This window comes from Typha latifolia, chromosome 6, assembly GCF_019914945.1.
Source record: "Typha latifolia isolate L0001 chromosome 6, TyphaL0001v2, whole genome shotgun sequence".
Classification (NCBI taxonomy): domain Eukaryota; kingdom Viridiplantae; phylum Streptophyta; class Magnoliopsida; order Poales; family Typhaceae; genus Typha; species Typha latifolia.
In genome coordinates, this window is record NC_133091.1 from 3432284 (window position 1) to 3450544 (window position 18261).

Here is an 18261-nt window from a genome sequence, read left to right on the forward strand (position 1 = left end):
CCTAAATTCTTTTATTCAATATTTCTTGAGAACCATCCTCAAATTTGTTCATAATGGATTTTCGGTATATCTCACTTGGATATTTTAATTGACAAAAAAAAAGTATATTCCAAGGATATTTCTTATGAATCAATTAGAGGCAAATTTAGGCTAACATTAAACCGATATGTTTTATATCTAAACTTAACATAATTTGTTTACAAATTTCTTGGAGTGATTTTTCCGCCAAAATAAATATTAAATTATCAAAATTACTCTTCGCTTTCTATTAAATTTATTCGCCATATCTTATTCTTCGAACTTATGACAAGATACATTTTCTCTCTCTTATATCCTCTTCTACCTAAGATTATATGCCTCATTTTACATACATGATATGAAATAAAATATTTTAATCAATCTTAAAAATATGGGTACAAGATTCATAGTTGCTCTTAATAGTATTATAGTAATTTGATGACTATATTAACAGTTGATTAATATGTTACATATTCTAGTCTACATGGGATGATACAATTGAAGGTTTCTTAAGGTAGTTTAATTTTAAGCCTTACCACATGGAAGCAAATTATAATTTACCTATAAAATTATTTTTCACATATATGTATATATATGAGGATAATTAAATTATTTTGATAAATATAAGGAAGAGCTCACTCACTAATGCAGCATTATCAAAAGACTTATAATGTGGTGTGTTAGATTATAAAATAAAAAATAATCATCATTATTTAATAGCTTAAGTTTATTGAGTCATCGACGGTATACGTAGATACTAAGTTCGAATCTTATGGGATCTATATCTTATTTAAAATATAAATCTTGATCTATTTAAATCAAGTTCATTTTTTGAACTCATCAAAAAACTTTCAACCTAATAACGAAAAGAGAGTATTAAGATATAAAATATAAAACTTATCATACTCTAACATCTTAAGCTTTTAAAGTAATCGATAAGTTAACACGGCAACAATGCCATATTATATGAATATTTATTAGACTCCAAATTCCTAGTCGCATTTGATAAAAGAAGAAGACCATCATTTATTCCATTATAAATCTCCCTCCATTATTTTATTTTTATCTCCTTATTCCACAACCAACCAGATAGGCCTTCAACTCCCATACTCTTCTATTCTACAATTACTTACTAAGGAACTGAGAACTTTCCACTGCTCTTCTCTTCTGCTTTCACTAGTCTGTTACTCTCTTCAGTCGTCTATTCACATTGCTTTGCCTGTGTTCTTGTCCTCTTTGTTTGAAAATGTGAGAAAATTATTATATAACACCCTAATCTTTTGGTTCATACCTTATAATTTGTCAATATTTACAAATTAAACCTTAAAATTTTGAGATTTTAGTTTCTTTATAGTAGAAGTATATTGATTAGGATGATCGATAGTTTGAATTATACTCGCTTGAATCCTACGTATTCCTTAGATTTATTTTCATATATAATTGAAATTGATAAACGACAGAGGGACATTCATTCCCTCGAGATGCAAGAATTTGGGAGGTAAAATATTTGTAGGGGTATAATTGCAAATGTCAAACTTTGGAGGGCGTAACATGCGAATTAGGGATTTGGAGGGGTATAATTGCAAAGAAAAGGCAAAAAGAATAAAAGAGTAAGAGTAGGAAAGAGACCGTGCTTGCTCTTCGTTGTGATCTCTATACTCGTATTGAGCAAAGACTTTTTTGAGGTAATGCAGTTTCCTCTGCTCTTCCTCTCTCTTCCTATATATAGGGCTTCGACCTCTTCCCCGCCTTATGGCTGCAAAGAGACTCAGGCCTCCGCCGGGGGAGGAGGAGGACGACGAGAGATCTCGACCCTCGAAGCAGTTCTGTTCTTCTCGACTGTGAGTGATTCTACTGCTCTTGGGAAGTAGGGCTAGGGTTTTGGTTCTTGGGTTCTTGATTAAGCTCCTTACTTGAGCTCACTGGTAGCTTTTCTGGTGGCAGAGAGTTCAGGGGGAACAGCTTTATCCGGCGGGCTCTGATGCAGATCGAGCCCATGACACGTAGAGTGGTAAACGTTGGATCTTAGTTCAAGATTTCGAACTTTCCTGTTTGGAAATTGTATTCGTTGTTACTTAGAAGGAAACTTTGTTTCTTTTGTTAGTCTTAGTCTCCTCAGTCCTCACTGGAATGTAGTCTTAATTTTGTTTTGGTCTTTAAATTCTCGTTCCTTTTTGCTCTTTGCGAGATTTTGATTTTCTTTTTTCTCCTTCTATTTGGAGGTTTTCTTTATTTTTCTTCGTATACCTCTTAAAACGCCCTTATTTACATGGATAATCGTTATTGATGAATACAAATATATCCTTGTGCAATAGAAAAATTCACCCTCTTTGGGTTAAATGGTTCAAATATTTCATTTTGGAATTTTTTTTTTTGAAGAACTAATTTGAGGGGAATCCATGCAATAAACAAATATCTTGATTCTTGGGTGGGTGTCCATCAAAAGTAGTTTTTTAGGGATATTCAATCATACAGCTCCTTCTATTCATGCGAACTCTGGAGTTCTATGGTCGTTGAGACAACTTGGACCTTGGAAGAAGTTCAGATGAGGTTCCTTCCACAAGAGGGCGTCAACTTCTTGTAGGACAGTGCATTTGCATGGCATCAGGCTCAGACTCAGCTACACAGTTTTCTTTTATTTAATCTACTGTTAAGTTCCCTATTTTGCTTCTATTTGATGTTAGTTATATTATGTACTGCTCTCTGTTGTTGCATCTGTTATTGTTTAAAAGGACTAGTTTGGTCCGACTTACCCAACCAAACACACTTATCATGTATATTTGGATTTTATTGCTACGAAAATTGTTGTTAGGATGCATTATTGCATATCTCGTTCATGCCTAACATTTGATCCACTTTACTTGACCAAGGATCTACTTTACTTATTGCTTTACTCTGTTTAACAGGTACGAGAAGAGACACAGAAGTTACTTCTTAAGCATGTAAACCAAGTTCCTAGGTAAGATATTTCCTCAATAGGATACCTCCTTTTTTGGGTTCTGCAATCATTGTAAGCATAAGACTTTGTTTATCTTGAGGAATGGCCGAAGCTTTTCTTCTGTTTAAGTATAATAAGGCTCTTGTCTATCCGGAATATTGGATATTGTGGATCATTTGAGTGTGTCTCATCTTGATGTGGAGCATTACATGCATGAATATGCTTAAGAAGAATCAAAGAACACTGTATTTTAATGTGACTAAAAGAACACAACCCATCTCATTCTGAACCCCAAACCTTCCTTCATGGGCTTATCTCCAGTTGCTTTTAATTAGCCAGTACATAAAATATACTTTTAATGTTTTCTATTGTTCTTATGTGATGGCTGCAATGTAATGCTGTAAGCCTTTAAAACATGTAATCTTAGACAATCAGTTTGCAATTTAGAATATTAGAATCCATACCATCTTACACAACATGGTGGCTTTTGTAATTATTTCATGCAAATATAGTCTCGCAGTTTAGGAAAATCTGAAGCATAAAGTTGTTTGGATGGAACCATATTTTATGACATCATTATTACACTTGATCTTTAATAATTTATTGTCTTTCTTTTTATAGGCTGCTAAGTGGTCAGAACAAATGCACCAGATATCAGCTACAGTTCCTGAATAAGTTGAATGATCCATTTTACACATTCAGCAAAATTGAAGCAAAGGACAGAATGTTAGTTCAGATAGCTATAATTGATAAAAATCTACAGAAGATTGTCACATCTGATCCATATTCTTCAGTCACAGTTGAGATTGTAGTCCTTCATAGTGACTTTGGTGATGATCGAGATAATTGGAACTCAGAGGAATTTAATGGTCATATAGTACCTGGACGAGAAGGAAAAGGACCATTGCTGAAGGGGATTCTTGAGATTCAACTGGTAAATGGGGTTGCTGATCTTACCGATGTCATTTTCACTGACAATTCCAGTTGGACAAAACAAAAGAAGTTCAGGTTGGGAGTAAGAATTTCAAGATTTTCTCCGAGGGGAGTCATCAGAGATGAAGTTCAAGAAGGAATAAGTGAACCTTTCAGAGTGATGGAACAGCGAGTCAAAGGTAAGCCTATTTCCCTTCAAAAGTTCTTATATTTTAGACTTGAAAGATTTTAAACTAAAGACAAGATAAATGAACTTGAAATATGCGATGATGCACAAATGATCTGTTTGGATAATGCAGTTTCTGAACAATTTGATTCTTACTTTTAAGTGCATGATCACATATTTCAAGCTCATTTATCTTTTCTTTAGTATAAAATCTTTCAGGTCATCAAAAATCCTGAAATTGACCTTTGGTTTATGGTAATGCTTTCTTTGATAGACACTAGCTTTCACAGTACAACATTTCCTTTTCCATTTTCCTGTGCTCTATTGCTTCATAATTTTTTTTGAGGAATCCAAAATAGTGTAAATTAGGGTTTGGTTATTTTATCTAAAGAGTCCTATTAGATTAAAAGTTTGTTTCCTTAGGGAGTAGATTAGTGTTTGCCTATAAAAGGCTATCAGAGAATCAAACATGTAACAAACAAATGATGGATTTATTAAAGAAGAATTTTTTGCAGGTATGTAGGGGTGAAAACAAGTCGGATTAACTCCAAGCCAACCTACTATCTGGCCCAATTCGGATAAAAAATTTCTTTCCAATGATACATATTTGGATAAAAAATTTCTATCCGATCTAGATACAGATTTAGATGCGGATAGGATTTAAAAAAAAAATCAGATACGAATACAAATTTGGGTACAAATCTGATATAATTTTCAGATTCGGGTACGAGTCTGATATAATTTTCAGATTCAGATACTGATATCATATATATGTTTATCCGTATATTTTTTTGAATAATTTATAATTTTTAGTTTGCTTATTTAAATAATGAATATTGATATTGTTACTAATGATGTGTTATATATTATTTGTAGAGATTAGTTTTGCTAATTTTATATGTATTTGGCATGCAAGAATTTTTTTTTTGAAACTCTTAATATTTTTGTATTAATTATCTCTAAAGAAAATATTATAATTCATTTAAAATTCAATCAACATCTATTTAAAATTCAATCTTCTATCTAAAAATTATTCGTATATGTTTAGTTAGAATCAAGGATTCGAGTTTCGGCCGATCCCGAGTGGGATCGGCCGAAACGGATCGGGATCAGCTATAGCCGATCCCGATCCAGGCCGAAACCACTCGGTTTCGGCCCTGCTGCAGGCGGCTGCAGCAGGCAGCTGACAACTACTGCTGCTGTCAGCAGCAGCTAGAGAGAGAGAGGGAGAGAGAGGAAGGGAGAGTGAGGGAGAGAAAAGGAGAGAGAGAGAGAGGGAAAAAGCAAGAGAGAGTGAGAGAGAGAAAATGAAAGAGCGAGTGAGGGAGAAGGAAAGATTAAAAAAAAGGGTATGAGAGAGAGGAAAAAAGGAAGAGAGAGTGAGAGAGAGGGAAAAAGCAAGAGAGAGTAAGAGAGAGAGAGAAAATGGAAGAGAGAGTGAGGGAGAAGGAAAGATTAAAAAAAAGGGTATGAGAGAGAGAAAAAAAGGAAGAGAGAGTGAGGGAGAAGGAAAGATTAAAAAAAAGTTAAGAAAGAGAGAGAGAAAAAGATAAAAAAAAAAGAATGTGGGAGAAAATAGATACTTTAGACCAACAATTAGAGGGATAGAAAAGAAGAGAGGGAGAAAAAGAGATTTTTACTTTTTAGGCTTTATATGTGAGTAATTATTATTTCTTATTTTTTTATAATTTTTTCTAAATTTTTAGAAATTTCTCTAATATTTTTAATAATATTTAGAATTTTATTTAATTAAAATAGTCCGATCCGATACAGGCGGCCGATACGGCCGATACGGCCGATACAGCCGATACGTATCGTTTTTTCGGACGGCCGATCCCGATCCCGATACCGATTTTTGGAACCTTGGTTAGAATGTGATTTTAAATTTTGCTATCCTTCTGTATTTGAATCAAAAATATGAATTTGAGTGTGAGTTGAGCACTATTCAATTCGTTTTCACCCTTACAAGTTTGTCATGTTACCTCTCTCTCCTTACTTATATTTTCTCTCTCTAAAATATTGTTGTCTCTTATTTACTTCGTCTTTAATCATTTTTCTATCTCATTATTCATCTCTACTGAATGATCCACCATCGCATCTAGGACCAACACCCAAACCTCCAAATACACGTATAAACCGCGTGGGTAAATCCCCCTCACGTGGTGCATCACATGACCTGTCAGCACAAGGATTTCACAAGGCACACAACAGCACAAATTTACCATAAATAAACTCAACCATAAGAGTCCGGATACAAGTTCCATAGGCCACGACAAACCTTCTAAATATCCATCCAAAATACAATGCTAAAGTTCAAAATACATCATTAATCATAACGCCCTCGCAGGGGCTTAATACAACTAATAGAAATACTGAAGGAAAGAAAGAAAGGCAGCTACTCCTCGCTACCCATACCTACGTCTCCTAGCTCTGAAATAATGCCACCACGAGGTGGTGAGCTTACAGCCCAACGAGTAGGATCCATACAATCTAAAATAATGAAATCACATGTGTATATCCAATATATGTGCCTATATTTGCTAACAATAATAATATGCTTATTGAAATGACTTACCATGAGTTACTAAATCAATGCAATCGATAAAGATTACTAGTCACTATCCTGGAGCATGCTAGTTCCTAAACGTATCACGATAAGTCCACACAGATATAAAGCTTGATGCAATCTCTTATTCGTACACATCTAAATCATAGTATTTACATGTTATGTATAGCAATAAAAGAGCAGTTTAGTCATCTCATGCCTACCAAAGCATTAATCATACTTATCATCGCTCACTGAGCTATTCACCACATAGGGTAAATACTCTCAAGAAACAATCATCCATCACATAACCATCTATTATCTCATACATCGAGGGGGGATATATACACATCTAGCGGTAATGCCACCTACACGTGTATAGCGACACTATATGTGACCGGTTGTCTGTGGCCATCAGACTAAGGACCCCGGTTGTAAGCCCATATCTCACTCTCTCTAAATCATCACTACCCTCAGCGGGAGAATCGAGAGCTTTCGGCTATGCCCTAACCCTGCGTCGTCGGGTATCGCTAGAGTTATATCCCCGCCTCACAATTATATTCTTCTATCATCATAATCTAGTCCTGACTATGCAGTATAACTATCTGAATGCCACATAGCCTCCCGACCTCAGGTGTAGGCCGCTAACAATATAGTCATATAAAATACACTCTACCCTTAACCCTGGGCTGAGTGAGTAAGGGTACTGCCTAGTCAGAACCCGACTACTAATAATAGGTGGAAGTGGTGCAGTGTCTATGAGTGTATAAAACATGTCATAGTCATCATGATCGTTACATTCTATATTTACAACAGATATATATATATATATATAAGGGTATATCATACAGGATACATGTAGAGCATCATCACATTAATGCTTATGCTACATTAACAACCTCATAATATCATGATAAGCAAATTATCAATAACTGCATATGTAAAGATATAACGTGGTATGCTAAATGTATGTATTAATACCGACATTTTCTACAGTGTCATGACAGGTATAATGACTGTAACTACATTATTCTAAACTTGTATAAACTCTACTTGCTTAGGGGGTCTCCACAGTATGCTAAATCTCATCAACTAGCCGGCTCCTCCGGAATCACAAAATCCTCCTCACACGGTGTGAATCCTATTAATTCATGCAATTAACACCATACGTAAGATTAGCAAACTAATAAAATTAATTATCTTATTAGAGGATTTATGTTTAGGCATATACATGAGTCGGGGGTCTCCTAGGGTAAGTCCTATGTTATCCTAAAATTCACATGATAATAAATTGTCATTACGGGGGTTAGGCTAATTAAATCAGGTGAAAATAGTTAAAAAAAAGTTATAGGGTCCAATTGGCCCCAATTGGGCTTGGCTAGGGGTATTGGGTTAGGCTCAAACCTAACCCAATAGGCAAGAGGGTTTGGTGGGCTGGGACCCAACCACAGCCCACCAAGGTTGGATTAGTGGGCTGCAGTCTGTAGCCCACCCAACATTTGGGTCAGTGGGCTACAGCCTGCAGCCCACCCAAGTCCAATTCGGTGGGCTGCGGCCTGCAGCCCACCCTAGTCCAGGTTGGTGGGCTGCAGCCTGCAGCCCACCAACACCTATCTCCCCCCATCTCTTTTGAAGGAGGGAGACAGTGGGGACGAGACGCGAAGGCTCGGTGCTGCTAGTGGCCCACGCCGCCGGCAGCTCGCCCTCAGGTCGGCAGCTCGCAACCTACGCCGGGGAAGGAAGGGAAGGAAACAACGGGGAGGAAAAGAGGAGGGCGCGGCTTGGCTCGACGGGCGTTACCCATGCCGCGAAGGAGCCACCGCTCGTCCTCCCCGCCTACGGGGGAGCAGGAGAAAAGCTCGCCCCGCAGCCGAGGCGGCCGACGGGGCAGCGAGGCAAGCTCCATGGCCGGCGGCCATGGAGGTCCCCTCCTCCCCACCCCAAGGGCCTGAAGCCCGTCCAGAGAGCCCCTTCCCGGAGCTCTCGGATTGACGGCCGGATGCGGGGGGAGGGGGTCGTCGGCCGCCGAGGATGATGGAGATGGAGGGAACTAACTACTAAATTTAACAGGGTTGAGGCTTACCGCGATCCACGCGCTCGGCTTCGTCGGTTCTGGGGCTCCGTCGGCTTTGACACTTCGTCGGCTCCGGTGTCGGCTACCTGCGAGGGAGGGAGAGAGGTAGTAAGGTGGAGGAGAAGATGAGGGGGGGGGGGGGTCGGGATGGCTGCGGTGAGGGGAAGAAGGAGATAAAGGAGATGGGGAGGGTGGCGTGCACGGCAAGGGAAGGGGAAGAAGAAGGAGAAGAGAGGACGGGGGGTGGCAGGCACCCGTGACGCACGCGCCGAGCGTGTGCGTCAGGGGATTTTTTTATTTTTATTTTATTTTATAAATTAGGGTGTTACACCTACTTTATCCTACATCATACATTTACTGAGTACTGAGACAAAGTATTATGGCAGGTTTCAAATATGTTACTATTATTTAATACTTCATTGTTTTTGATTTTATTTTAGGGTTTAATATATTTTAACCCTCCTATACTTATGCCCAAAATCACTTTACCCCTCTGGTACTTTAAAAAATTTAAATCAGTCACTGTACTTATGACTAAAGTAAAACTATTAGTTTTTTTGTTAAATTTAATCGAGCACCATGACTATTTTGATAACTTTACTGCATTATATCAAAATCTGCATGTCTTATCTAAAAAATATGATAGGAGTATTTTGGTCATTTTAACATTATTCAGTTAAGTTTAACGAAAAAACTAACAATTTTATTTTATTCTTAAGTATAGAAAATGTTGTGAGACTTTTTGAAGTACAATAAGTAATTTTGGGCATAAGTACAGAGAAATAAAATGCATTTAACCCTTTAATATATTTTCATTTAAGAGAACAATACATAATTTAATCTACTACATTTGCCAGGATCTAAATATTCAAGGGTTTGGATTTACTAAAGCTACATGGTAGTAGAGTAAATATATCTTTATTTGTTAAAATATCCACAATTGTGCAATAATAAGCCGAACTTGTTTATTGTAACACTGGGCCTATTAGTTGCACGAATGTTTTAAGTTCAAGTCTTATGATTCTTAAATGAGGGTTCTCATGCGATCAGATTGCTTAATTGCCCCCAATGAGGCAGAAGATAGTTCTTCTTCTGAAAGTACATGCAAGTTTTCTTGGACGTAGGAAATTTAGAATGGAGAATGTCCGGCTAACTTTTTTTCTGGATGAAATATGTCTGATTAGTTAAGAATTAAGACAGATATAATCTCTATTTCTCTGGGGGTCAAAAAATTTTGTAACATTTTTCTTGAAGTTTTTGGCATGGATTTCACATGATTTTCGAAATCTTGTTGCTATTAGGCATGCCTAAAAGTAGTAATCTTCTGTTTATTTCTAACCTTGGGAAACAGGATGTAAAAAACATCATCCTCCATCATTGAGTGACAAAGTATGGCGTTTGAAAAGCATTTCGAAAGGTGGTCCTTATTGTGTGTCCCTCAAGAACAATGGTATCACTACCGTGGAGCACTTCTTAAAGTCTTATACTAAAGATGAAGCCCAGTTGCGCAGAGTAAGAGAAACAGCTTTGATATAAAATTCATGTCTAATAACATTGACTAATAGAAGCACCTTTGTTGTCTACATCTAGATGTTTGGCAAGAAATCGAGCGGGTCTTGGGAAGTCCTCGTTAAACATGCTAAAGAGTGTGTTTTGGGAGATGAGCTTTATTCTTATTGCATTGCAGAGCACAAAAGTCTGCTTTTTCTTAATTCCATATATCAGGTTGTAGGGGCAATGATTGATGGCTGCTACAGCCCCTTTGATAAACTAAGTCCATCTCAACAGGTGTGTATCACAACTTAATGTCTTACTCTATCGCTGATCAATCTTGAGTTTAGGCAACTTTAAAATCACATATAACTGACTTTGATGTCATTTGGCAGTAATGTGTTAATATCACTTGTAAAAGATGCTTCCAAATTTATTTTTTCACTGTAAAACCTGTATATCTTCAAATGGGCAGTAAATGCTAGAAATTTGAAATGCAAGTTAGTGGTCCAAACTAAGCAATTGTTCAGAAAAAAAGTCTTTTGTACTGTTATAAGTATCTTAATGCAATATGTCCCTCTTTCGTGGGTACCTCATAAGAGGGCATATTGGTTCTGGACTATAACTTATAGGAAAGGTAGCATTCTATCAATTTACTTTAGTATAATATCTATACTGAAAATATTTTTATTTTTACGAAGCAATTAGTTCTTTAAAATTGAGAGGTTCATTTTAATTTATCTTTCTGATAACTCACTAATTGTTATAACAGTTTAAGTTATTAAAGAGTGGCAATTTTTATATTTTATATGTTAACACTCTCTTATTTCTAGGTTTAAGACATTTGATGGGCCTAAAAACGGATTTGACTTAGATGGGTGGAGTTTTATAATCTAAATAACATATGAGTTTGATAGGATTCGAACTTAGAATTTTTGCACTAACACTACAGTTACTTATCAACTACTCAAAAAACTTAATATAACGGTGATTTTTATATTTTATATTCTAACACCTTCAAAATACCTGAGATAAGAGTGCATCAATTAGTGTGGTGATAAGGCTTATCACTTTGAATCAGGTGGCTAAAGGTGAGAATCGCAAGAACAAGCTTCCCGTATATGGGGATTTAGCTTACATATATTTTCCTTCCTCAAACCTAGATGGCAGGAGCATAATGCATTGGAATGCCATTTTGTTGGTTGTAGTTGGTCCACGATCAATTTAACATATGTTAAGAGGGATGGCATGGACTGCTTTAGACATTATGTGATGTATATTTCTTGTACTCACACACACACACACATGCATCTCTTTATGCACATTCATGTAGTATGTATGTATAAGCATAGATTGTACCAAGTCATGAAAGAGGTTGTTGGCATTGATAAACACTAATTTTCTATCCATCTTCTCTAAAGATTTTAAACAACTTATTCTTCTAGTATTCAAATGCTGATTTCTCCATAAAAAGCAAAGTCATTAATTCGCTTGCAGGCTTCAGTAGAAAAATGGAAAAGGCTTGCCTACCAAAATACGAATAGCATTCAGTTAAATCATAAAATGATCAACAACCACCCTGTACCACTCCGTATGAATGGTAACACCTCCTTTCTAGTATCAAACTCGTCACAACTCTGTACTTCCAATTTCTAGATAGATCATGGTCAAGATCCTATATTTTGCATTTTCATTACTTTCTGTCAGATATCATGACAATTTGGCATTGGATTTGGGCAGATCAAGTTCCTATGCAAATTCTCCAACAACAAATTTCTTTACGAGAAGAAGAAACCCCTACTAGGCTGGATGAATCAAGATGTTTACAACATGATGAGGTGCATAGCCATATATACATTTTGTTATGTTGCTACTATTAAATGCATGATATATATTGTTGATTAATTACCTAATAATTTAAACCTTTGAGTCAACTAATTATCTAACGTAGTATCATAGCTAGTTTTTTGTAAAGGTCATGGGTTCAAATCTTATTAGCCCATTTTTATTCTCTAATTTCTAGTATTGCGGTATAGTGAGCAATACTTTCTGTTATCTATCATCTATCCGCATGTAATATTAGGAGCCGCATTATGAGGTGGCATATTAAATGCACAATATATATTGTTAGTTTGTTACTTAGTAGGTTAAATTTTTGGATCAACTAGTAATCTATTAGCTTCGAGTATAACCTATTGAGGTCCTAGAGGGTAGGTAAGAAACTTTGTTTTACATGCTCAAAATTCTAGTCCTAGAGGCAAAATCTTAGCTAACCATAGTTGGAGAGTAATATATGTTCTTCTATTTTACATCTGCACAATTTGATGTTTTAGCTATACTTGATCCATAAACAGTTCAAATTCATGACTCTTGTTATTTATGGTTAGAAAATATTTAAAATAGCAAATGTTAAGGCTTTGATCATGGATGGTTGTGCCGGCGGCATATCGGCACGTGGCATGAGAGGTGTTGCACGACACCCCTCCTAATAGTTTCGCCTCTTGCCATCGACCTCGTCGTCGAGCTATCCGTTACCGATCGCCATAGCTGTCGCCGCTCGCCGTCACGGTTGTCTATCTCGCGTCAGGTGCCCTAGCCCGAGGGAGAAGGAAGAGAGATCGAGAGAGAGAGAGAGAGAGAGAGAGAGATAAGGTTATCAGTTAAAACTTAAGTTGTGGATCCGGATCTCTCTCTCTCTCTCTCTCTCTCTCTCTCTCTCTCTCGATCTCTCGATCTCTCTTCCTCCTCTCTCGAGCTAGGGCACCTAACGCGCAATCGGGCGACGGCGAAGGCTAGCTGCGATTGGCGAGCGGCGACGGCAAACGACGAAGGCAAAGGTGAGTATCCCCTTTTTTCTCTCCTTTTTATGATACGGTCGGTAAGTGCTGCGGCATATGCCATGCCGTGCCGACCGGTGGTCGACATGGTCCATGCCTGTGGCACTATTATCATTGGCTTTGATTATCTTTAGGATCGGGCTACTCATATGTCAAGCATATGCAAAAGCATATGCAAAAGGCTTTGATCATGGATGGTCGTGCTGACGGCACGGGGTATGCCGGTCGACACTTGCCATGTCGGCAGCGTACCGGCACGTGGCATGAGGGGTGCCACATGACACCCCTCATAATAGTTTCGTTGCTCGCTATCGACTTCGTCGTCGAGCTATCCATTACCGATCGTCGTAGCCGTCACTGCTCGCCATCGCAGTTGTCCAATCTCGCATCGGGTGCCCTAGCAAGAGAGAGAGAGAGAGAGAGAGAGGGAGGGAGGGAGGGAGGGAGGGAGAGCTTCCTCCTCTCTCGGGCTAGGGCACTTGACGCGCGGTCGGGCGACGGCGAAGGCTAGCTCCGATTGGCGAGCGGCGACGACAACGGCAAAGGCAAAGGTGAGTCTTTTTTTTTCTCCTCTTACGACACGGCCGGTGGTCAGCACGGTCTGTGCCTGTGGCACTGCCATCGTTGGCTTTGATTATCTTTAGGATCGGGCTACTCATATGTCAAGCATATGCAAAAGGTTTACTAAAACTATTTAAGTCTCAATTTGGATGAGTGCTTTTACCTGATAAGATAGAACAAATATAAAAAGAACAAAACCATCATTCTCTAATAGGCAATTGAAAGTCACACCTAACAGTGACTTTGGTGTTATTATGCCTGTAAAGCATTTCTATCACTTGAAAATGATGCCTTTGGGTGTATCTTTTTGCTGTAAAACTTCTATATTTCAATGGGCTAGTAAAACCATTACAAACACAACTTAATGGTCCACACCAACAATTCTCAAATATAATCTTTTTCTCTATCAGAAGTATCTTAATGCTAACTCTGCTCTTGCATAAGTGTGGGCACCTCCTAAGAGGACAGATTATTATTTTGCAGCCTAACTCGCAAGGAGGATGACAGTCATATCAATTTGCTTCAGAACTAGAGAGATGATTTTGCAAGAAAAAACCTTCCATGTATAAAATTTTCTGTTTTTGAGTTTGAGTTTTTAGTTTAATATAATGAAATTATAATTGAAAGCTCACAAAGCAACTATTATTTAAAGATAGAGAAGTTCAGTTCGGTATATTGTTGGAAAGTATTTAGATAAGAGGGCATCACTTAGTGTGATGGTAAGCCTTGCCACTTTGCAGCAGGTGGTTAGAGGTCAGAGTCGCAGGAACTACCTCTCCAGGTATGGTGGAATAGCTACATGCATCCTTCCCTCACCGTACCTGCATGGGCAGGAGCATAATACACTGGATACTATTCTTTTTATTGTACAGTTGGTTGACGATCATTTAACCATATGTGCAGAGGAATGGCACGATTGTTTAAACTCTTTGTGATTTATGTTTCTCGTATGAACCATGCACACAAAGGCATCTTTTTATGTACATGAATGTAATATATTTGTATCAGCACAGCATTACTTACATATGCATGGGTGCATGTAGATGTGTACTACGTCATGAGCATAGAAGTTGTTGACATTGACAAGCATTAATTTTTTACCTCCTTTTCTCTAAGGATTTAAAATATTTTTTCTAGTATCCAAATTTTCCTGTCTCCAGTAAAAACAAAGTTATTAATTGGCTTTCAGGCTTCTGAGGAAGAATGGAAAAGGCTTGCCTTCCCAAATATGAATGACATTAATATAGATCATATAATGATTGGCGACGAACCAAGGCGACAACTGCGTGTTTCCAATCTCCAGAAAATATGTAATGGTCAAGAGCCTAGATTTTGCAATTCGTTAATTTCTATTTGATATCCAATGCACTGGTTTATACTTCTTGGATTTTGGCAGATCAAGTTGCTGTGCAAGCTGGCCAGGAGCAAACTTCTTTACCAAATAATGGAACTTTGCATGATTTATCCCCAGAAAGAGACATCTCTAAGTTTATAGATGTTCATCCAGTGGAACATTTCACTTCTCTCAGCGGAGCATCTTTTGTAAGTATAGCCTATATTTAGAAGAATTCCTAAAGATTTTGTTGCTTCATAATCATGAGGCATGTAGATAGTGGTTCCTTTTTTGGGCCGAAAGGCTGACTGGAGAAAGGGTTAATCTTTCCCATGAAAAGGGGCCACATAGGCCATCCATAAGGGGAACTGAATCCATTGTTTCCAAATGGGACCAAGTGGATCTACCACTCCATCTACCGAATGGAGACAGACTGTGGTTCTGGATTTATTCTAGTGTTAAGCCATGAAACTAAAGTTTACTTTATAAACTCTTCAAATATTATTACCTTCCATATATATCAAAAAGAGAGAAGATTTTATATTTTGAATCAAATAGTAATTCATAAAATCAGTTGTCTATTAGCAAGGTTTCTGTATGTCTCGATTCTACTTAAGAACCCTCAAGTTCATTCTTTCATGAATTAAGATGCCTACAACATGATGAGGTACATATTCTCGCACTTCTATGCCCTATATACATTTTTGTCCTGTTGCTACTAGTGCAGCTCGCCAGCTCATTGAGTTCAAAGTTTCAGTTCTACAGGCAAAATCTTAGCTAACCACAATTTGATATGTTAGCCGTACATAATCCATAAACAATTCCAATCCATGACTCAAGTTATTTATGGTTATAAACTTTTAAGGTATCAGAAATTATGGCTTTGAGCATCTTTAGGAGCAGGCTGCTCATATATCAAGCATATTATTGATGAATCTTTGTTCTATTTGTAGTGCTAAAGGTTTGCCAAATGTCTAAGATTACCAAGTCTCAATTTGATCTGATTCATATCATTGCATTAAATATAAATGAATGGAGAAGAAGAATCCATATACCCTATCCCTAGTAGGTAGAAGACTCAATTCTTGGTTGTTGATTTTCATGTCTCTAAGTCACAATATGCAGAAAGGTCATCTTTTGTATAAGGTTGATGTATTACAGTATTACGAGTTGTATAACTATCTTCGAAAGAGTAGCTATATGAATATCACTATGATACTGTCTTTATTTCTGCAGGATCAGGTTTCCAGCTCTACTCTGCATCTGAATCCTGCTGCTATTTACACTCCAGAAACAGTGACGTTTGATCCATATTTCTCTTGCTTACAGTTCAGCGATGGTTAGCTATGTTTTACTCAACATGTTATGCAATAAGAATTCTCTCCTTACCTTGTATACCATGATCCTAAGTTCATGCGGGAATTTTTACAGAGGAACTACATCACACTTCGCAGTCTGGACCTCAATCACAATTCAATGGGACCTCAGAAGCTCTGCCCAAATGTGCTTATACTTCGCAGGATTTTGCTTCAGTTCAGTTGTCTGAGATACAAACAGGCAGTGTTAATTCATGTTCCTCCGATGACTTTGTTGATGGATTGCTGCAAATGCCAGAGGATGAAATGAGCAGACTGGCTCCACCGTTATCTCCGCGAAGGTGGGGTAAGATAATGCTGCTGCTCAAGTGGTGGTTAACTGTAAAGCGCTCAGCTGCCAGACGAGCTCGGTTTGTGCCTCCGAGTTGCCAAACACTAGTTCCGACCATATGAACCAGCTAAAGAAATCTATGTGAAGTTTCTCATTTGGAATAACATGACTGTGAGATGTTCCTGGATTATTCATGTACGTCTTAAAAAAAACCTTTGTTTGCAAGTACTAAATCAGTTGAATTCAACTGTTTTGGAACTCTAGTTTCATCTAATTACGCTGTTTGGAACATGAGATTTTAATTTATTTTAGTAGATTTGGATGGATTTTAGTATATATAATAAAATGTTTATCTGCACCGAAAATCTACTCAATATTATAGTACAAAATAATTTGTCTTTTTAATTGAGATAAGAGAAAATTATATCTAAACCACTTGACTTTAAAAGAATAAGAAGGATTTTTTTGGTTGTTTAGATGCGCTGGTCAACTCTTAACAACTTTGTTTTCAAAATTTAATGAATAGCTCATTTTGATAGATGAAAAGAAGATCTAATTCACCTAACGCTCTATTGCCATTTGCCCAACGTGCTTTCCATACATACATAGACTCCAAATTCTTAATCCCATTTGACAAGAATAATACCATCATTTATTTATACGACAATAAATCTCCCTCCTTATCTTATCTTTTCTAGAGAAATTTATATATAAAACTCTATCTTTTAATAAAATTATAGTTTATATTCTATGGATATATTTTTACTATTTATAATAGATTAATTAGTTAAAGTTAACTAAAATTTTGAGTTAAGTTAACTAAACTAAAAGATTATAAAAATATCCTCAACTAAGTCATACTAAGAGCATTTTACTTATTTTAAAAATAAAAGTATTTTTAATTATTTTAAAAATAAAAGTATTTTAATTATTTTAAAAATAAAATATTTCTACTTAACAGAATATTCAAATAACAAAACTATAAAAGATAAACCACAATTAATATTCTATCTTTTATAATCTTATCTCAGGAAGAAAGAGGCCTTCTTAATAACTCCCATACTCTCTAGTTATGCTGCAATTAATTTTGGGACTCTTGAACTTTCCACTGCTCTTCGGCCCTCTTCCGCTTGGATTCCAAACTCTCTTTGTTTAAATATTGGTACTTAATAAATCAACAAAGCACCAAACATTAAATGAAACTCATAGAAGAAAAATGATTCACATTACTAGGAGTTTGTTGTTACTGTTGTTATTGTAAAAATGCGAGGAAAATATTATTTAACACCCTAATTTTTTAGACAATAATTTTATAGTTTCTATTTTATATTTTCACTATTTACAAAGAAAACCTCAAGCTCAGACTGACCGAAAGAGTTTAATTAAAAACAAATATAATATATTTAGTTTCTTTATAATAGGAGCGTATAGATTTGAATTCACTGTAGGTTGATCTCGTAGACATCATTGGATGTGCACATACGTTAATTTCGAATATTTGTTTTCATATTTATAGAAAACTCTGATTACTTTTCATATTTACAATTATTAAAATTATAAATTTGCTTAAGTTTATAGAGAAACCAATTTTGCTGTTGAGTTATTTCTAGGATGAGAATTTTCTTGCTAAACTTGTTTAGTTTTTACCTCTAAATAAAGCTTTTTGTAACCAAGGAAGTTAATCTATATAAAAAAAGTTTTTATTGAAAAAAAAAGTT

General features: G+C 36.6%; 1 protein-coding gene across 3 annotated transcripts; it reads left to right on the forward strand.

The window, feature by feature from the left end:
* Positions 1–1648: 1648 nt before the first annotated feature.
* LOC140790681 (calmodulin-binding protein 60 D-like) lies at positions 1649–16801 on the forward strand. 3 transcript variants are annotated; one of them, XM_073140873.1, is made up of 12 exons: positions 1649–1859; positions 1963–2029; positions 2925–2977; positions 3578–4068; positions 10026–10186; positions 10265–10462; positions 11663–11765; positions 11906–12003; positions 14753–14873; positions 14960–15105; positions 16133–16235; positions 16328–16801. In XM_073140873.1, the coding sequence occupies exons 1-12, from the start codon at positions 1771–1773 to the stop codon at positions 16663–16665; spliced, it is 1968 nt and encodes a 655-aa protein (XP_072996974.1). In that variant the 5' UTR covers positions 1649–1770; the 3' UTR covers positions 16666–16801. The 3 variants fall into 3 exon arrangements, with proteins under 3 accessions (XP_072996974.1, XP_072996973.1, XP_072996975.1); XM_073140872.1 differs by having other exon boundaries at positions 1651–1859; positions 11873–12003; XM_073140874.1 differs by lacking the exons at positions 1649–1859; positions 1963–2029 and adding an exon at positions 2585–2667 and having other exon boundaries at positions 11873–12003.
* Positions 16802–18261: the final 1460 nt, after the last annotated feature.

Coding starts and splice junctions, on each gene's coding strand:
- LOC140790681 (XM_073140872.1), top strand. CDS start 1,771: ATGGCTGCAAAGAGACTCAGGCCTCCGCCGGGGGAGGAGGAGGACGAC. Junction 14,874..14,959: donor TTCCAATCTCCAGAAAATAT/GTAATGGTCAAG, acceptor GGATTTTGGCAG/ATCAAGTTGCTGTGCAAGCT. Junction 16,236..16,327: donor TTGCTTACAGTTCAGCGATG/GTTAGCTATGTT, acceptor GAATTTTTACAG/AGGAACTACATCACACTTCG.